Source organism: Microchirus variegatus (genome assembly GCF_963457635.1).
Source record: "Microchirus variegatus genome assembly, chromosome: 10".
NCBI lineage: Eukaryota > Metazoa > Chordata > Actinopteri > Pleuronectiformes > Soleidae > Microchirus > Microchirus variegatus.
Window position 1 is genome coordinate 19,170,762 of NC_139811.1, and position 20,617 is coordinate 19,191,378.

The 20,617-nt window shown below is 40.3% G+C and overlaps 2 protein-coding genes across 2 annotated transcripts; both read left to right on the plus strand.

Moving 5' to 3' along the window:
- Positions 1 to 1,617: 1,617 nt before the first annotated feature.
- Positions 1,618 to 9,451, plus strand: ubtf (upstream binding transcription factor). Its single transcript, XM_083895923.1, has 21 exons — positions 1,618 to 2,246; positions 4,041 to 4,099; positions 4,804 to 4,979; positions 5,071 to 5,154; positions 5,241 to 5,396; positions 5,475 to 5,539; positions 5,631 to 5,757; positions 5,850 to 5,960; positions 6,055 to 6,188; positions 6,271 to 6,412; positions 6,493 to 6,534; positions 6,660 to 6,770; positions 6,887 to 7,042; positions 7,148 to 7,294; positions 7,456 to 7,566; positions 7,647 to 7,738; positions 7,834 to 8,023; positions 8,115 to 8,162; positions 8,253 to 8,306; positions 8,399 to 8,494; positions 8,591 to 9,451. Exons 2-21 carry the CDS (start codon positions 4,063 to 4,065, stop codon positions 8,708 to 8,710), a joined length of 2,199 nt encoding a protein of 732 aa, XP_083752049.1. The 5' UTR covers positions 1,618 to 2,246; positions 4,041 to 4,062; the 3' UTR covers positions 8,711 to 9,451.
- Positions 9,452 to 12,065: 2,614 nt separating this feature from the next.
- Positions 12,066 to 19,876, plus strand: atxn7l3a (ataxin 7 like 3a). Its single transcript, XM_083897037.1, has 14 exons — positions 12,066 to 12,155; positions 13,138 to 13,177; positions 13,311 to 13,410; positions 13,980 to 14,112; positions 14,723 to 14,894; positions 14,973 to 15,070; positions 15,175 to 15,197; positions 15,280 to 15,325; positions 15,441 to 15,478; positions 15,585 to 15,653; positions 15,775 to 15,818; positions 16,458 to 16,529; positions 17,744 to 17,883; positions 18,329 to 19,876. The coding sequence occupies exons 3-14, from the start codon at positions 13,360 to 13,362 to the stop codon at positions 18,553 to 18,555; spliced, it is 1,113 nt and encodes a 370-aa protein (XP_083753163.1). The 5' UTR covers positions 12,066 to 12,155; positions 13,138 to 13,177; positions 13,311 to 13,359; the 3' UTR covers positions 18,556 to 19,876.
- Positions 19,877 to 20,617: the final 741 nt, after the last annotated feature.

Consider the following 20,617-nt stretch of genomic DNA (forward strand, 5'->3'; position numbering starts at 1 on the left):
AACAACTCTTCTTCTCAGGCACTGACATGACGCATTTTATAGTGGACCAAATCTGCATTTGTTAGAATCCCATTGCAGATGGCATAATCAGCTCAGAATTAATTAAATGTTTCATTTAATCCAGTTTACTTTGTTAATATAGTTAATTGTTTCATATTAACTTTCATTCATATTGTGACCAATAATGCCTATGGTTATATTCAGACTGCAGGCAAATTGCAGACTGTCCGTTATGTTAATCGCAGGCGATCAAATCAGATATAACCAATCCATCTGTATGGGTTGCTTAGACAGGGTAATCCTGCATTATTATTCTATTTTTGTAGTGTTGTATTGTATTATAATACTGTATTTGACTCCTTTTATCCTTTAATTTGTATTGTATGTTGCTGCTAGTCTCTCTGAGCTGCTGAACAAATTTTCATTGTACCAACTACAATAAAAAAAAGTTCTTATTCTTATAGGTGTACCCATGTTTATGGTGCACCTTCCTATCGCAGGACCAAGAAAATGGATATGAATCATTTCACTCTGCAAACAATTGCCCCATCAAATCAAGGTGGAGAATGTTACACAAGAACATGTCAGCAACAGAAGAGGCTGATGCACTGTTTACTGCAATGTGAGGTGGAAAAAGTACTCACATTTTCTGTTAAAGTTGTATTAGTTTATTGAAATTTTACTTCAGTACAAGTGGCAAAAAAAGAAACCTACTCAAGTAACAGAAAAGGGTAGCTCATTTAATCAAGATTAAGTGTTGGGGTGTCTCACCTGTGTGTTCATTTTACAGCATTACTATAAATCAAAATGGTTCAGTGTCAATTCAGTGTTCCCACAGTCTGTGAACGCAGCACGGTTTAACAAGGCCCAGTGCTTCAGAGTCATTTGTCTTCCCTGAATTGGACTGACTGGATTGGACGGCCGGGGGTTCCTCCCACAAACACAGTGGCGTTACAAAGTAAAAAAAAAAAAAAGGGGGGGGAGGAGAAAAAAACATGTTGGGCTAAAAAGATGCTGTCATAACAGTCCCAAAGTATATTAGTTGGTAAAAAAAATGTGAAAAGACACACAAGTAGCCGGTTAGCCAGCCGTCTGTCAAATGTGACACTGATTATTTTTATGGTTTTTTGTTTTTTTTTCTAATTGTACACTAAATTGCCTTTATATTATTTATATTTTGTTTATGAGTATATGATTAGTCAGTCGTATCATGTTAACACGCATTAATTGGCATATATTTGGCTTCCATATTAAACTTTTCCGCTTCCCAATAAGACATTAGAAACTTGGGCAGCAGCTGAGGCGAGAAGCTCGGTCTCCGCGAATGAAAAAAATAATGGCAGCGGCGCGGTTGCGTTCACACAGAGCAGGGGGAGGAAATGTGGATGTCTCCGTGTGGCGAAATGGTTGGATGGAGAGGAGCCGATGCGCGCTGAATGGAGGGAGACGGCGAGAGAGAGATGGAGGCGGGGGGAAGGACCATCTCTGCGGGGACTGGAGCCCAGGACCGACGGCGCAGTGCTGGCTATCGTTCAACCCTCCCCTTCCTCCTCCACAGCGACGCCGAAGGCTCACGCCGAGAGACAGGTAAGCCAGCACAACAGCCGCTCGGTTTGTTAAAACAGCGCGGTAAACACGATAAAAAGGCAAAAATTAATAAAAAGTCAAAACGCGGATAATAAATGTGTTGTTGTAGTACAAAGCACCACGGTTGGTAGACTTGTTCTGGTAGCGAAATAAACCGACCGCTGTGGCAGCGAACAGACGAGGTCGGCCATACCCCGAGTATCGTCCTCGACAGCGGGATGAGTGTGGACGTAATACCCGGAGGTTAAATGTGATTATTTTTCATGAAACTGCAACCCAGGTTACGCGCTGAGCTCACTGCTTCCATCGAAACTCGAGTATTCGTGCTGTGACCGGATTATTTGCGTGGTGGAATTACCGTTGGGTTTCCGCGCCGAGACCTCCATGCGGCTGTTGGCGGTACAGCCAGCCGCCTCTCTCGGTCAGCCATCAGGGATCTCGGTTTAATATCTCACCGCGCAGAGACTCGCCCTCTCTCTCCCCCTCTCTCTCTCCGCGAGTACAGCTTCACCGACGACCCAGCGCGGAGAACCCGCCTTCCTGTCCTCGCTTATGTGCTTGTTTTTTTGCACCGAGAGAAAGGGAGTCCGCAACGCCCAGGGCTTTAAGGTTCAGGCTGGGTTTCCAGAGTTTGCAGTGCGCCATTGGACCTTGTCACGGTAGGTTTTTCGTTGTCGAGCACACAGAGAGAGCTGAAGCATGGCGGACCTGGGGCTTGTTTGTCGCGCCAGCGAAGCTGCTTCAGCCTCGGCTGTAATCGTGTTTCCTATGAGCTGTAACCATCTGTTTCGGTACACTTTTAACCGCGCAATATTAAAGAAAATGTGTACTATTGTAAGCTACAGTTATAACAGATATGGTATTCCAATGTTGTCGTCGAGGCGCTATCGTTTAGTGGCTAAAAATATTTTCCATTTTTCTTCTTTCTTCATGTGCCTCCGCAAGTGCTTCTTACAGCCCACCACCATGAATGATATCTGCCATTTTAGATATTTCTTTCACTTATTTATATTATTTAAAAGATTAAACACTATACTATGACTGTACTTAACCGTGTTTTAATGCTATATTTACACTTCCAGTCGTTTTAATGCGTTTTATCTTTTGTGCTGTATTTTGAAGCGAGGGTTGTTGTTGAAGGCAAATAAGTTTAAAATGTCTATGAAATGCATGCATGTATTTCTGTGAAATACATTTTTATAACAGATATGAATATGAATAGACAGTAGAAATACCAAGTTAAAACTAAAATTTGTCTTGCCACAACACAACCAAGCTGTCCTTGGTTGTGTAATACCACACTTAACAGATTTATATGTTGCAATTATTGCCAAACCTATCATTTTTATGTTTTAAAAGCCCCGGGTGAGCGTTGTGTCAGTTCTAGGGTGATTTAAAATGGTGGCCTCGTTGGTTTTAATGACGCTAGGTCACACCGTGGACACCATAGTGAGCTGGGCCCCCATCAAGGACACGACGAACAACGAGCAGCCGCCATCATTGGAGCACGAATCGGCTACGCCTCGCTGAAGAATGCACTATGTCTTGCGCTCATATTCCGGCATTAAACTGTGAAAACCTGTGTTAAAACCGCCTGTAAACACAATAAAAACACGTATTTGCGGATATCATATTGATTTATACCGCTCCCATGTGGGTGAAAACCTGCGGAGAAGATTACAGGTTTGCGTGGCGGAGCTACATCCACGTCCAGCGGTGATGAGGCGTTGCTGCCGTGTGGCGCATTTGGCTGCAGTGCTTCCAAGCCACCATTCCCCCTTCGTCGGAGACCGAAAGCATATCCCCCGTCCTTGGTCAGCTGGTTGCCTACAGCTGCTTGTCCGTCCACGTCCATTCGCTCTTCCTCCTTCCGTGGATCCTCCCCAAGCTCCGCGCTGCGACAGAAAATCCTCCATTACCGAGCGGACCAGACGAGAAAATGGTCGCTCCTGTGCGTCCACGATACTTTTAATGTGGGGAGGGAAAAAAGGGACATCGCTAATGCGCTAAATTCCAACTGGCAACATTTGCGCGACGGAGACTGCTGTTGTCGAGGCTAGTTGTGCTAGTTGAAGCCCTCCGCAGTGTTATTTGAGATTTGAAGCCGTCACAAGCAAATAGCCTATGTCTCACCATGTAGCGTAAACGTTTAAGGGGCGGTGTAATGATCATAAACCTTTATCTCGAGGCAAATTTAAAAATCCAACACTTGAAAGCACCACCTTTGTACTTTATCATCGTACTCATGACACAGAACTAGAGAAATGAAAGTATACGATATTTTAAACGGAGAAAAAAATAAAAAAAAATATCTACATTTAAAAAAAAGAAAAGAAAGAAACGCATATTCCCGGTGTGTATGCAAATTGTGGCTCATGTTATTAATATTTGCTTTTAAGTTCCTATTACTGTATGGTAACATGTTTTATAACTACTTTTTGTTGTTTTTGTAGATAAAAGACCGTACAACCACAAATGAATGGAGAAATGGAGGCATCCACTCAAAACCAAGGTACTTGCATTGGAGGACAACTATTTCCTCATATTCACCTGCCAATTAGCAGTGATGTTACTTACTGTATTTGGAGCAAAACCACATTCAAAATTATTATTGGTAGATTACATTAAGAACCACAGAAATGAAAATAAATGGAAGAGAAGAAGAAGCATTGTGGATGCCAACTGTTGAAACACCAAACAACAATCTCATTCCCAAATCCCCGATACATCCCAAATTGTGATGTATCTTGTGTAGGAAAATAGTACACAAAGAGCTGAAAAGATGAATAAAAATTTAATTTATAAAAGAAAAGCTTTTAATGTTTTATGATGTGATAACACCTAATGGTCAATTCTACTATTGCATAGACTAAACGGGCTGAATTCTCTAATCGCAGGAGGTGCAATTTATCAAAATGTGTGAATAATGACCATTTTAGATTAAATAATGTCTTGGTCTAAACACCTCATTTCCTGCTGAAAACACCTTTATTTCTCACAGATCTGTGTAAAAAATACCATTCGCTCTCATGTTGTGAATCATATCACAATAGCAATTTCTGTCAAAAAAAATACAAACCATTCAGCCCTGGACTAAACACCTAAGAGAAATTGAATTATCGGTGTAATCGGTTACAGTCAGAAGTGCAGCTTTATGAAAGACATGTTAACTTTTCAACTGCCGGTGTGTAATTTGTGTTATTTTGTACATTACAGCAGTTTGGCAACAGGAGGACCTTTTAAGACTGCTGGAGTGCATGAAAGTGGCCCTGCCCCAGAAAGACATGACTAAATACAAAACATCAGAGACCCACCTCGACTGGCAGAAGGTGGCGTTCAATTCCTACACAGCTGAGATGTGTAAGCAGAAATGGGTGGAGGTCTCTAAGGAGGTGAGCCATGAGAGTGAGATATATTGTCTGCGAACTGTCCGAAAATCTGTTTCAGTTCATATTTGTTAACTTTTTCCGTTTCAAACAACAGATTCGTAAATTCAGGACTCTGACAGAACTGATCTTTGATGCTCAAGACTACATAAAGAATCCTTACAAGGGCAAGAAAATCAAGGTCAGTAAAATCATAACACTTTACCTAGCTCTTAAAAATCTAGTAGTTAATGAATGAAATTCACATTTTTCACCTGTGATGTACAGAAACATCCGGATTTCCCCAAGAAGCCTTTGACTCCATACTTCCGCTTCTTCATGGAAAAGAGGGCCAAGTACGCAAAGTTGCACCCTGAGATGAGCAACCTAGACCTTACTAAAATCCTCTCCAAGAAGTATCGAGAGTTGCCTGACAAAAAGAAGGTAGGTCAAAGCCACATATACTAAGTTTGACTGTGGTGTAGTTTATAACGCGCTCTAACAGAACTTTACTTTCCACAGAAAAAGTATGTTGACGACTTTGTAAGAGACAAAGAGTCATTTGTGCAAAGCATGATGAAGTTCAGGTAATGTTTTCTTTACTTACGGAATATGGCTTCCGGCCTATTTTAGGATGATCATTTTGACTAAATGCTGCTTCATGATGTTTGAATGCAGGACAGACCATCCAGACCTTATGGAGAGCATGACTAAGAAGGCTTCAAATGTCCCAGAGAGGGCCAAGACACCCCAACAGCTGTGGTACAACCATGAAAAAAAGGCTTTCCTCAAAACACACCCAGATGTAAGTGCAGGCATCTACAGCATAAACAATGCAGCCTCTTAAACTGTAATGTGTTGTTGTTGTTGTTTTACTCATGTTTTTTGTGACACCAGGCGACCACCAAAGATATTAAGGACAGTCTTGGCAAACAGTGGACACAGCTGTCTGACAAAAAAAGACTCAAGTGGATCGCAAAGTCTCTGGAGCAGCATAAACAATACGAGGTGAGACTCATGGGAGTATTGTAATGACAACATGCAAATTCTGTAAAAGGATTTTTACCTATTGTATTTGTTTGTGTCCTCCTCAATTTTTTAGGAAACGATGCGGGGCTACATCCAGCAGCACCCAGAGTTAAACATGACCCAAGAGGATATTGTGAAGTCCACCCTGACAAAGGCTGAAAGGCACCTGAAGGACAAATCTGACGGCCGCCCCGACAAACCACCACCGTGAGTGCAGGACGACCCTGTGTTCGTAGGCCACTGCCCGTTGACCGGTTTGTGTAGAAACTTAATTTGTGTTTGCTTTCAGAAATGGTTACTCGATGTTCTGCGCCGAGATGATGTCGAGTATGAAGGACGTACTCAGCACTGAGCGCATGGTGATGTGTAGCCAGCGGTGGAAGCTGCTCAAACAGAATGAGAAGGACGCCTATCAGAAGCGCTGTGAACAAGTGAGTTCAGATTCTACTCACATCTTGTACAGAAGAAGGCGTTAGGCTTTGTTTTAATGTGGGGTTTCTTTCTTTTTCAGAGGAAGAAAGAATATGAAATTGAGATGAATAGATTCCTCAGTGTAAGTATTTTAACTTTTTGCTGTGCTCTGAGTTTTTACATCACATCCCTTATCGTTTTCATTTTCATGCTTTACTATTTGAGTTTTTGGTGTTTATTTTTCTTCTTCTTTGTGGTCATCTGTAGAGTTTGTCAGTGGAGGAACAGCAGCGGGTCTTGGGCGAGGACAAGATGGGTATGAGAAGGGGCGGTGCAGCCGGCAGTCCTGCCGCCAAGAAGAGAAACGCTCGAGCAAAGGCAAGACTGAGGATACACCTACATCCACACATACAGTCCATTAACACGGTCACAACTTTCAGGGGTTTTTTTCTCTGGTCATTTGTGTAATTTTTTTTCTTTGCTTTAAAATCTAGGCTTCACCAGAAAAACCTAAAAGGCCCATCTCAGCTATGTTCATCTTTTCTGAGGAAAAGCGCCCTAAGCTGCAGCAGGAGCGTCCAGACCTCTCTGACAGTGAGCTCACAAGGCTGCTGGCACGCATGTGGAATGAACTGCCAGATAAGAAGAAGGTAACCAGTCAATGGATTAAACTGCAGAAGAAATGTCAATCTATGAATTGTGATTTTTTTTGTTGATTTTTTTATTAAAATTACTTTTTGGTCTTACTTGTTCAGGAGAAATATAAACGCCTGGAAACAGTTCTAAAGGCAGAGTCTGAGAAAAAAGAGAAGGAAGATCGTAGTCGTTTGCCTGACCCACCCAAGACTGCTCAGGACATCTGGCAACAGAGTGTCATTGGAGATTACCTGGCCAGATTTAAGGTAAACATGAAATTAAACTGGCAAATGAATCCATTCAGTGTATATTTTCTTTCCTTTCCTTTTGTTCATGTTTATTTATTGAACAGTACTCTGAGCGACTGCGTGTATTATACAATTTTATCATCACACATCGGCTCATGTAATGTCATCTTGTTTTGTAGAGTGACCGTCCAAAGGCACAGAAGGCAATGGAAGCGACGTGGAGCACGATGGAGAAAAAAGAGAAGATAATGTGGATCAAAAAGGCAGCAGAGGATCAGAAAAGATATGAGGTATCACCGTCCCCTTTCAGCAGGATGTTTTAGAGCGTTTTATATTCAGTACCACTGACTGTCTGTTCTGTCTTTCACAGAGAGAGCTTTGCGAGATGCGCTCACCTGCTGCTGCCGCCATTGCCTCAGGGAAGAAAATGAAGTTTGAGGGTGAACCCAAGAAGCCCCCGTCGTACGTTTGTCTCACTCGACTCATCCACACAGCCTGCTGTTTGTAAGCTACTGCCACTGTAATATTTACACTTTTTGTCTCCATTTTGACTCTAGAAATGGATATCAGAAGTTCTCTCAGGAGATGTTGTCCAACGGAGAGCTGAATCATCTCCCTATGAAGGAGCGCATGACGGAGATAGGCAGCCGCTGGCAGAGATTGCAGCTGAAGGATAAAGACCGCTACAAGAAGATTGCTGAGGAAAAACAGAGGCAGTATAAAGTCATACTGGAACAGTGGCTCGCTGTAAGGATTGGTTGTTCCTTTTGGGTTGGGGGAAGCCTTAAAATATCTTTAAAGTATTTATTTTTAAACATACGCTTCCATCTTTCTACAGAGCTTATCTTCACAAGAGAGAAACACTTACAAAGAATATCATTCACAAGTGAGTCATTTATTTCTGTTGTCGTCAGAGTGCCGCTGTGATATTTCTTTGACATAATAAAAACAACGTTCATCCCTTTTCACATTTCAGAAAAGAAGATCGACCGCAAAACCAGGAGGTCCGAAGGCAAAGTTCAAAAAATCGGTACGTGCCAACTCTGATTCTTCCGTTTGCAGTCATTATACTTCAAAATTAAATTTCATGTGAGCCGGACCTGATGAATGTCTCTCCGACAGGACACGGAGGAGGAGGAGGAAGATGACGATGACAACGAAGAGCAAGAAAAGGCCTCCTCTGAAGCAGATTCATCCAGCGAGGAAGATGATGACGATGTAAGTGACATTTTTATATTGGCTAACTGTGGGAGAAATAACGTAATGTTGTTTGTTCTGAATATAATTTTTTATCTTTTTGTTTTCTTTTTGAAGAAGGATGAGGATGACGACGACGAGGACGACGATGAGGCAGAGGACAAGGAGAACAAGTCTGAAGACAGCAGCAGCGAGTCAAATTCAGGGGGCTCGTCAGACTCTGATGATTCAGACTGATAAGAAGCCGACATCACCCAGAGACGAACTGAGCAGCGCTGAGCTGAGCCAAGAGTCCAGGGAGCTCTGCCACTGTGCCAACCCTGCTCTCCTCCCACCACCAGAGGGAGCCCCTGCATTGCCTCATCCATTTCACACTCATCCGCTTTATATTGCCATGTTGGTGGTCTGTACTCACAGAGAGACTTTGCCTTTATGTCCAAAGTCTGTTTCATTCCCTCCCTGTTGTGATGGGCTGCTGACATAATGCCAAAAACAGCATCCCACTGGTTTGGTGATGTCATGAACATTTCTGCCACAGGTTTCAATCTTGACCTAAAAGGTCATTGGTTTAACTTTAGAGTTTTAATGTCGGGGGGGGTGAAAACGACCCTCCAGTTTTTTCTTCTCTTATTTGGATTAATAGTTTGGCATGAGATGTGAACTGGCTTTGTGGAGCCAAAGAATATTAAGAATGGGGGATCACTTTATGGAGGGAGGGGTTTGCAGGGCACTGAAAAATTGCACTCTTGAGAATGTTTCCTTTTTAATTTTATTTTATTTTTCCAGAACATTGTTGCTTTGTATCTCAATTTGTGTTGTAGGTTTTATCATTTGGTTCTTAAAGAGGTGGTATTTTTTCAGGAAAAAAATTAAGCCATTATGAATGTCCTTTTTTTTGTTGCTGGAAAGTTTCAGAACTTTATTCCTCACCTGTGTTCTCATTTGAAAGATGCAGTGCCTATAAAATGTTCAATCCCCTTGCATTGTCTTCTTGATTTAGGTTTGGTTTAGCAGTCAAGTAATTGGTCTGACTTCCTGTCATTTGCAGGCTCTTCTGTCCCTGCATTCTTCTCTTAAATGTATTTTTTTTAAGTAAACATGTTTCACTTTATCTTGTTTCACTGTTTCGACTTGGTTTTATTGGCTATATTTTATTTAGTCTTTGTGTTGTAAAACATTTGCCTGATATTGGTCAAGTAGTTTTAAGTGTTCACGTCAAAAAGCCTTTTCTATCCTTGCTGCGCTTCAGTGTTTAAGATTCAGAAGGCTCCTTGGTGGTTGAATATTGTATACAGGCACTGCAGGTCCTGGATCTATTTTTTCCCCTTTCAAAATGTCTTGTAGTGCAAATATTCATCAGTATGAAAACAATCCCGGTTGATTCAGTTTAGTCTGGTGTGAGTGTGAAAAACTGTTTTTAGATCGACAGTTTAATCACTTTGTTCTCCACTCAATCCGACTGAGCTGTCTTGTTTTTATAGAGTGTCACAGTTGGCGTATGTCTCCTCTTGGAAACATCGATTTACATTTCATTCAAGGATTATTTTAATTGTTAATAGGTTTGTTTATTTGTGAGCAGTTGTGTTCTGATCCACTTGGTATCATTTGTGGACTGTATGGTTTTCATCTGTTTTTTTTATTCTAAATTTCAATGGTTTTGACTTCAATCTTCCTGGGTTTATTAGTTTGTTGCTTATCCAAAAAGAGTGTGCACTTATTGTAAATCTGCCCCTCTGTAAGTTTGCGTGCATGCATGCACAGAACTATGTATATATAGGGGTGTTTTTTCTTGTTTTGCTTTAATGTTTGCTTTTTTTTCGCTGTTTTTGTTGCATATACCATAATATGACTGCAGCGTGCAGGTTTCTGCCTGTGTGGGGACGTTGTACAACATCATGAATGTAGATATTGTTAAATTTTTTTCTCTCTCCAAAGTTGTTGAGTAATTCGTCTCTGCGCTGTCGAGTCATTTGTTCGAGAATCGACAAATGAATAGACTTCCATTGCTGTCATTTTAAGTCTGCCGACAAATGAATCCATGGCAACTATTAATAATCTGTTAGTGATGAACTGATATTAAGCAATCTCATCTCAAACTGAAATAAAACCAGCGTGGACTATTTAAATAATTTGGGTAGGTAAATGGATTGATTGAATTTGGTTAAAGGGGTTTGGGGGAACCACGTTGCCAGTGAAATTGGGGTTTAAAAAAAACGTGTAATTTTTTGTAAATACTGTTTTTGTATTGAGTGCTTATTGTTTAGTACTTCAATTTGGCAAACCCTCATCTGTGATTTCACTTGTGGGGAGAATTTTTGGTTCCATTCACTTGTTGTTTCTTCTCTCCCTTTCGTTGGTTTATAGAGATATCTAAGACAGCAAAGCTTTACAAGTTTGTACTGCTGATCATTTGACAAAATTTGATGTTTTCTATAGCTGAGGGTGCTCTTATGTCCTTGTAGTTCAAGTATTTGGGCAAATAAAAAAATCTTTAACAATTTGAAGGGTGTATTGTTTAAACAAACAGACTGAATTGTGTGTCTCTACTGAAATGGCCAAAGGTATCTGGCCAGTGCGTCCACAGCAGTAGACTGCTATTGCAGGTGATTAAATGGTTAATGGTGTGTGTATTACCATTGACCAAAAGGGAGCATAACTAGTCATCCTTTTGCGGCTGCTACTGCTGCTCCATAGTGATTTTTTATTGAGAGCTGATGTGATGTGACAGGTAAACCTCTTGGCCTACCAAGGAGCATACATGCATATGTGCCTCCACAATAAAGTACCAGCAAGGCCTTAGCTTCATCCTGCAGCATACAAATTGCCTAGCAACCACTGCTTTTATTGGAAAATTTTGGCTAAATATAGATGGAACAAGGATAGAGTGATGTCTCATGCAGTCTCAATCTGATACAGTAGTAATATACAACTGTGAGAGCTGTATGTTAACTTTTATCAGTACAGCCAAAATATTGCAAATCATGTTTATTTTTTGGAATCATGTTTTGGCATGTGTTGAATGTAGTAACCATTTTTGGCCACATTCTTACACATGGTACCTTTAAAATTAAGTATAAAACGAAGAGTATGTCAATAAAAGTTATGATATAATTTGGTGTGGCAACCCCTGAATGGGAAGCCGAAATAAAAATAAGGCTATTTGAATTGTTAATAGGTTTGTTGTGGAATAAACCAATTTATAAGAGGTATAATAAACATAACATGTAATTTTTGTTTATTTTAAAGTGCAAAATTAATATCATAATCTAAAATTCTAAATCTTTTAATGCAGCACATGTTAGTATTCACATGTCAGTTCAAGATGTGAAAACTTACACATAACATAAGAAGAAAGAAAAAGCAAAACAGAAGCAGGGTTTTTGTTTTTAATCAGTATTTTATTTTGAAAGCTGGAACCGGATGTTTGTTGTTTTATTTTGTGTGTTTTCCTCTGCTGTTTCCGTCGGCCTCCTCGTCAAACTGCTTTCTGGCGTCAACTAAACCGACACCTGCGACTGTGGTCAATTTGAATCGAGAGGATTTGATGTTTCAGCGGTGATGTAATGATGGCTGTGTCCGAAGAACCGTCGTCGTGCTAACGTGTTTACCGTGAACGGACTGCGGTGATGTTGCCTTCCGCACGGAAACTGCCGGGTTCTGGCTGAGTTTTCGCTATGACTGGGTAAGAGGAAACTGTTGTTTATTAGGGGGATAATTCAACAACAAAAACACCAGTGTGTTGACGACACGGCACAAGGATGTTTTAGGCACAAAATGCGTCTCCTTTAGCGGCAGAATAGTGTGGTTAGCTTCGCTAACAAATGTAAAAGCCGAAAAGTAACGAGAGAGTTTGCTAACAAATTCACGACAACGTTAGCTGCATTTATTTATGTCGCTCAGAGCTTTTTGTTCCATGCCTGTAATTGTTTGTTGTTTGCCGTGTTAATAACGAATTTTAATAAGTGTTGGGGGTTTATTTCTATAATTTTTGACAGATATTTTGTAGTATATTGTTAGTAGTGCAACTCACGATTATTTTATTAATCGATGTTGATTGTTTTTCACTTGATTCATTGTTTGGTCCATAACATGTCGTTGAACATGGAAATGAAACCTGAAACCTGGAAATAATGAGGTTCTCAAATGTCTTGTTTTGTCCACAAACCATAATTATTCCTTTTTAGTGATTTCTTTGTAATATAATGGAACAAAGAATCCACATAATACTCTCATTTAAAGACGCTGAGTTCTCGCAAAGATTAATTAACCAATTAATGGATTATCAATACAGTTGAAAATGAATATAGTTATCAATTAATCGGGCTATTGTTTTAGTCCTAATTATTATTATTTCTCCTTTTCAGGTGGGTTATGATGATTCTGCTAGCGATTTTTTTTGTGATAGTCAACTGTTTACCTTTGGCTGGACATTATTAGTCCTGGCTCTCACTTGTCCAGGGAATTTAGATGTATGGGTGTATTTGATCTCAAACTGGGAAATGTCTGCAATATAAATTGAAAAAATATATTATTTAAAATAACTAAATATAGAAATATAAGAAGTACATACACTGCAGATATATGTAGGTATATGAATGAAATACCAGGATTATTAGAGAATATCGACTTCAAATATCTGACTCATGTTTTCCTCTGTTCATCAGTACGAGGACAAACCTACAACCATTGATAGCTATTTTAAAAGTAAGTATTCAGTAGTATAAACTTATCACTTGAATGCTTGTTGATGGACTGGATTTATCAGCATTCAATCTGTTAAAATTGTGTACGTTTAAAAACACTGACCGAAATTTGTGTCTTTGTTCCCACTTCACAGGTCGTCATCTTATTACCTTGCCAGCAAGATTTCCCAAACAGATTTTCAAATGAAAATGGAGGATATGCCCCTGTCAGGCCCAGACAACACCAAGCTGGAGGTCAGACATTGATGGATACTAAATTAGTTGTCATTTGATCAAACCGCATAAATACACTGTCGAGTGCCGCCAAACTTATGGGCAGCAGTGTAGGGAGGATAAAGCCATGCAAGCCAATCAGAATCAACAACTATGAATAACACGAGTGACGCTTGAGAACCTAAAACCCGGTTTCTCCCAGTTGGCACGATAACACATAACTGGCGTTTTCCGAAATCTCCACTTTGGCAGGAGTTTTTGGAAATATAATAATAATAATAATTTTATTGGTTTTATATTATAATTTTCTGAGGTAAAAAACTGTAAATGAGAGGCCAAACCGTGTGGAAATATCTGAGTTTTCCCTTCGTGTAAATAGGGCCTGAATCCAATGACTTGTCTCTCAAACATATTGTACTACAGAGGTGGGAGAAAAGACTCACTGTTCCGGAACATTATAGATGCCAAAATTGAAGAGATTTAAATACAGTCAGACATAATATAATAATATGTTGAATGATATTTTTTTTCTAATTTTCTCTTTCTCTGTAATATTATATTTGTGTTAAATGATTTATTTCATGTTATAGGCCTTGGTCCATGACATCTACTCTGAACTGGTGGAAGATGCCTGTTTGGGCCTGTGTTTTGAAGTACACCGTGCCGTGAAACAGGGCTATTTCTTCTTGGATGAAACGGATCAAGAGAGCATGAAAGAGTTTGGTTGGTGTCCTGCCTTGTCCTCTGTATTACATTTCACTTTAGAACTAAAGACGCAGCGAATCCTGAGTAGAGAGTGAAATCACACTGCCTTTGTGTTGGAGTTGTGATGTGTGTGTGTGCATGTCGCCACATGTGGGTCCACTTCAATGAAACTGTTTACCCTCAATGCATAATTGCTCCAAACGGTGGTGATGTAATCATGACACCTGGACTGAGATGCTATTTTTAACTCCTTTTCCTGTGGCGTCTTTCACAGCACACAGTTACTGTAAACACACCTGTCACATGCCTAACACCACACTACTAAACTTGAAACAGAGTGGATATATTTTATTTTTATACAGTTTACGGTCTTAATACAGCATGACATGGCTATTCTCTTGGAGCTCTGCAGACCAAAGCCTCTCACTCAAAAGCTCAGACACTGTCAGAATCACTTACCTATAAGTGAGACTCAGACTGGGGGAAGTTCTGGGGCAAGTGCAACATCTAGTGGCATTGAATATATCATATACATACATTTTATAACCTTTAAGTTTGTCCTTGTCTGTTCAGCTGCTCGTTTGTCTTTGCGGTGTTTGCTCACATTTTCCCTTCACTGCTCTTGTAGAAATTGTGGATCAACCGGGAGTGGACATATTCGGGCAGGTGTACAATCAGTGGAAAAATAAAGAGTGCGAGTGTCCGAACTGCAAAAGACTGATAGCGGCGTCTCGCTTCGCACCGCACCTGGAGAAATGCCTCGGCATGGGACGCAACAGCAGTCGGATCGCCAACCGCAGGTCAGTCAGGGAAATACTTGTAGTTGTGTTGACGCAAACTAAATGTGTGTGATGATCTGATGGTGTTATTTTTAACAGGCTAGCCAGCAATAATAACATGAGCAAATCAGAGAGTGATCAGGAAGACAACGATGATCTCAATGATAATGACTGGTCGTATGGGGCAGAAAAGAAAGGTCAGCATCTGAAAATAATTTCTCTTCAATCTACTATGTGTATAGAGAATTAAGATGGTTGATCTCACATTATAATTATTAAACTTGTTATTTCCCTTTTACAGCCAAGAAGAGAAAGTCAGATAAGGTATGTTTTCTTTTTTTTCTAATTGGTATTAAGGTAAATACTTATTTTGTTTACTTTAATACAAGTCTTTTGTCTTATGCAGAATCAAAATTCCCCAAGAAGATCCAAATCTCTAAAACACAAAAATGGTGAGTGAGTCATGTATTTATTTTCTGAATATGGTCACAACACACAGCAGAATAACTTGTGTGATATGATATTGTTTAAATGAACAAAAAAGCTAACCGATATTTTTTGTCCAAGGTGAACTTGGGAGCAGCATCAGTACAGAGCCCTACAAGGTAACACTTCCCTTCTTTGGTCATATTGCTTAGTTCTTGTCTCTCCTGTCTTGTTTTGTAAACAAACTGCACAGTTGTGATTATGGTGCCTCTTTGTTGTTTCCAGTATAACTACAGCACCGGCATCAGTTATGAATCGTTAGGTCCTGATGAAGTCAGATCCCTTCTAACGACGGTAAGGAACTTTCATTAACCCATGAAAGCATTGTGTGTTTCTCTAAAAATGTTATTCCTCCCATTCTATTGTATTTGATAATAAAGAATTTTCTTTTTTCAATACTTGTTTGTTTCCACAGCAATGTGGGGTGATCTCTGAACACACCAAGAAGATGTGTACCAGGTAATTACTGTATAATCTACTGACACATGGACAAAAAAAATCTTTTCACACTGGGAAAACTTTTGTCTAGCTAAGATCTCGGTTAATACGGGATGATAGACTCAGGTACTGTAACACCTTTCATTATGTCATCTGTACTTTGAGGTTAGTGTTTTAATGCCCCTTTTTAGTTTTTCCCTTCTGTGAAACTTTGTCTTGAGAGTGTTCAGCACTAAACCACTTAAAAAATGCTCTCTGAAACTGAAGTTCATGTTTGCATGTAAACGCTGGAAACATGATCAGTTTCATCTATCTTATATGTTGAGACTAACTCAATGGTACACAAGTGGCAACTCATTATACCTGTGATTGATTTGCTTTCTCTGCAGAAGTATTACGCAGAGATACATTTGTAATCAGACCATGGACGACTCTGTCAGTGACCAAATACTAACATATCATCATCACCCTTTTAATCAATCTCACTGTTACTCCTCCTCTTGTGATTGGTCACTGACTGAGTCCGCAGCAGCCCGTTCCACCTCCATCCCTCCACCGCTCCCTGTGGCTGTAGTGAGAAGCAGGGTGGTTCATGTAATTGTGTGAGGGACGTGGACGGCGACAATCGGGGATGTATAATGCCACCTTGTGTCCCACCAGGTCTCAGCGGTGTCCCCAGCACACGGACGAACAGAGGAGGGCCGTCAGGGTGTTCCTCCTGGGGCCGTCCGCGTGAGTGTGCCCCCTGTCCCCTTCCTTCGTCACCCTCCCCTCACCCAAAAGTGTCCCCTAACAAAAGCCATGTTTGAATGAGTGTTTTGACCATGATGGTGCAGGTGCTTGCTGACACAAGCTCAGTGTTCCTGATCATGACCAGAGGCAGGAGCTGAACAATGCTGGTAGCCAGTGTTGTGAATAACTCTGGTACAAAGGCTGAGTTGTGTATATTCAGCAACAGAAAAGTACACTGTTGCTCAAGGGAGTTTTTTTGTGACCTTTTATCATAAATTGAGGGTTTTTTGTCCTGGGTGATTTGTGTAGGTGTAGTAAGCCACATGGATGTTTGGATCACAAAGCTTGTTTGCATAAGTCTGCATTATATTCATATGTTACTCTTTCTTTAGCTCTTGCTTCACTTTATTTCATAAAGCCATTGTATTTCAGTTGTGTCTGTATTTAAGTGTGATTAGGGTCCCATTTAGACCTGGTAGTGGACTATTCAGGTCACATGCAGACAGCAGAAGTGTGTGCCTGAATGCATTTCATTCATCCTGAATGCATCCTCAGATCCAGTCACAAAACAACAAAGTTTGAGGATACATGTTTTATTTTATTATAGTTTTTTTAACCAGAAGAACAAAATCGCTTTTTAAAGTGTGTCCTGGCTAAGACAGGCAGCAGCAGCACAGTAACGAACAAAGTATTGTAGTACAACAACAAGGTTACAGACAAACAGTCATACAGTACATACTATACAAAATAATCAATTTTCAGGATCACAATCTTAATCATAAAACCCCACAGAATCATAAAAAAAAAACATATATCAGCAAGAACATGTACAGATAGATGTGGCTGCAGGACACATTAAAGACCACTGCCCACAGTTGATGACCTCTGACCTGCTTCACAGTATTTTGTACATTTATCATCACAATATTGACACCGATCGACACATTATTTCTGTTTTCTTATGACCAAAACCGTATCTTGTGTTAAGCAGTGTGTCGATAAAACCTCTTTTTGTTCTCGACATGTCGATCGTGTGTTTTTGAGTACAGTGCGAGATCCAGTCACATGTGGTCACATTTAGAATGCATTTAAAGAATTGTAATTGGCACTGTCTGCATGGATGGATGTTATTACCAGGTCTAAACAGAGTTTTGTCAGCACCAGTCTCACCTTGTGTGACTGTTTTTTTGTTGTTGTTGTTTTTATCGTAACAGGCCTCCCCTGCCCGACACAGACCCAGTGGTGGAAAGTGACAGCTTTGACATTCCAGATGGACAGACCCTGATGATGAGTCGTCTGCAGTGGGAAGACTCTCCGGATATCTCACCCACTGACTCTGCCTCATCTAAAACCAGTAAGGAAACACAGTGCAGTGCATTGAAAATCATTTATTTAAATTGTATAGACCAGGGATGTCGACTGTACGGCCCACGAGCCAGAACCGGCCCACCAGAAGGTCCAATCTGGCCCACAGGATGAATTTGTGAACATTTCTCATTATGATTAGAATCTAACCATTATGTGAAATCAGTTCCAGATACCTGCGACTAAATGTTTTGTCACTTTGTAGATCATCTGTTAGTTATAATGCACAAGATTAAATGGTAAACTTGGGCATAATATTGTTGAAACTGAAACATATTTTTCCTCAAGAGAAGTTACTTCATTAAATGTAAACCAAAGGGATACATTTCTTATTCCTTGTGTTTATTTTACTGGTCCGGCCCACTTGATGGCGCTGTATGTGGCCCCTGATCTAAACTGAGTTTGACAATTAATTTTTTTTGTACCTCTCACAGGCACCAACCACTCAGATTCAAGGAAGCCTAAGAAGAAGAAGAGGACGTCTCTCAGTTTGAATAGTGGAGGAGGAGGAGGAGGAGGAGGAGGAGGAGGAGGAGGCAGTCTGACTGGAGGCTGCAGCAGCGGCAGCAGCTCTCAGAGCAACATCAGCTTGTCGACCAAAAAAAAGAGGCCCAAACTTACAGGACCTTCCATTTCAAGTATCTATGATGACTTAAACTAGCAACAGCCCCGTTTTTGTTTGACAAACTCTGTCCCTCCTCTGATTATAATCCCTCCTGTCTTCCCTTCATTTATAGGTCTAAACAGGGTGAGATTGAACTTGATTTAGTTTAGTTTAATTTAATTTAATTTAATCAGTCTGCCTTAACAAGTAAGGCATCTCCATTCTAATGATGACATTTTGTCCTGCTCATGAACACAGTGTTCTAAAAAAGATGGGTCAGATTCCAGTCAGAGTGTCTGAAGGTACTTAGAAGGAAACTGGAGTCCTTTACATGCACTGTTCAAAATGACAAAAAAAACTAAGAGTGCTGTGACATGACAATACTCCTATGTGGCACTTTAGTAGCTGCTCATTTTAAACTCAAGCAGTGATTTACAGCGATAAGTTGATCAACATAGTTGCTCTTAAAAGCGTGGAAAGCTGAACATCGGGTTATTTCTATTTACACTTTCACCAAAAGAATGCACACAGATGAAGATTACACCCTTAGCGGATTTGTCAGCATTTAAATTTCTTAAAGTTAAAGTCAGCAATGCCAACTTTTGGGTAAATTCCTGTCCATTGCTGCCGCTACCACTCCCTCCACCCGACGTCATGTCATGAACCTGTTTGGTGAGTCAGACAAACCAGAGAGCAAAGCTTCTTTGTGTCGAATTAAGTTTTGTGGACCACAGATATGAAAGAAAGTATTTGATCGACAGAAGCTTTAACCGTGGACTTAAACAGAGCCTCCTCACTTGAAACAAGTCTCTCCATCTGCTTCTGGGACTTTGCTGCAGGGTTTTGTTTATCCCTTTCAGCCAAAAAAGCTTTAGTGAGATCTAACACTGATATTAGGCGATAAATCCTGACGCATCCTGAAAGTGTTTTGTGTTGTGGTCGAGGCTCGGCTCCATATGTTTTAATGGCTGCAAAAAATCCTACTACCTGTTAATCAGCTGAAGGAGAGAATTGTGCTGTACAATAGTAAATATTGTATTACCCGATTATACATCTATCATAAGAGGGTGTCACAGTACATGAAACGGCAGGAAAGCCACATAAATAGGAACATGATTGTCCAGCTTTCTTACAGTCATGGCTGTGTTGTGTGCCTCAGCTATTGTTACGTGTTGAGCTCATCTTGCTGTTTAAAGTCAAATGACCTGCTTTTAGTTTTTCTTTGTGGCTCTAAACCCATTCCCTCAATATCATGAAAATGTTAAAGTCTTCTATGTGGCTTTCTGACACCTTCAGGTACTCTGTCTTAGTCGTGACCTCCTTTTTATGACACTGTTCACTTACGCCCGGTCGTGACGAGACATGCTTTTTAATTCAACACTTGTATCCTGTAGTACCCATCATCAGCTTTTTAATTTTAGCATTGTATTGCACAGGTGTGTGTGTGTGTGTGTGTGTGTGTGTGTGTGTGTGTGTGTGTGTGTGTGTGTGTGTGTGTGTGTGTGTGTGTGTGTGTGTGTGTGTGTGTGTGTGTGTGTGTGTGTGTGTGTGTGTGTGTGTGTGTGTGTGTGTGTGTGTGTGTGTGTGTGTGTGTGTGTGTGTGTGTGTGTGTGTGTGTGTGTGTGTGTGTGTGTGTGTGTGTGTGTGTGTGTGTGTGTGTGTGTGTGTGTGTGTGTGTGTGTGTGTGTGTGTCGACTTACTTCTGTGTTTGTGTACTGTTTATATTTTCATAAAACTATGCATCCTAGAATGTGACATTTTTTGGTACGTGCCATTTTAAAAAACAAAACAAAAAAAATTAAGTGTTTACATCAACAATAAGGTTAAATTTTAATTTGTCACTGCCTAATAAGTGATGTGTATATTATTATTATTATTATTTGTGTGTAAATGCAGATTTTGATATTTGACGAGCCAACAGGCTTTTACGGCACATGTATAGTACATGCGTATGACGAAAGATAAAAAATGTAATCATGATTCTGACATTTTCCTACCTTCAGGACTAGCCCGATTATTGTATGTAAAAAAAAAAAAAATCTGATTCTACATTTAAGTAGGTCAATTCTATAACTCTTGCTTGTCATTTGTGGTCATGAACGATGCATCTGCATCTTGT

What these genes read in the sequence shown, in the direction of transcription:
- ubtf (XM_083895923.1), top strand. Translation starts at nt 4,063, where the DNA reads ATGAATGGAGAAATGGAGGCATCCACTCAAAACCAAG. An exon ending in AGGATCAGAAAAGATATGAG is followed by an intron (nt 7,567 to 7,646) that starts GTATCACCGTCC and finishes TGTCTTTCACAG; the next exon opens with AGAGAGCTTTGCGAGATGCG. An exon ending in AGGCAAAGTTCAAAAAATCG is followed by an intron (nt 8,307 to 8,398) that starts GTACGTGCCAAC and finishes TCTCTCCGACAG; the next exon opens with GACACGGAGGAGGAGGAGGA.
- atxn7l3a (XM_083897037.1), top strand. Translation starts at nt 13,360, where the DNA reads ATGAAAATGGAGGATATGCCCCTGTCAGGCCCAGACAACACCAAGCTG. An exon ending in AGTCGGATCGCCAACCGCAG is followed by an intron (nt 14,895 to 14,972) that starts GTCAGTCAGGGA and finishes TATTTTTAACAG; the next exon opens with GCTAGCCAGCAATAATAACA. An exon ending in CTCTGCCTCATCTAAAACCA is followed by an intron (nt 17,884 to 18,328) that starts GTAAGGAAACAC and finishes TACCTCTCACAG; the next exon opens with GCACCAACCACTCAGATTCA.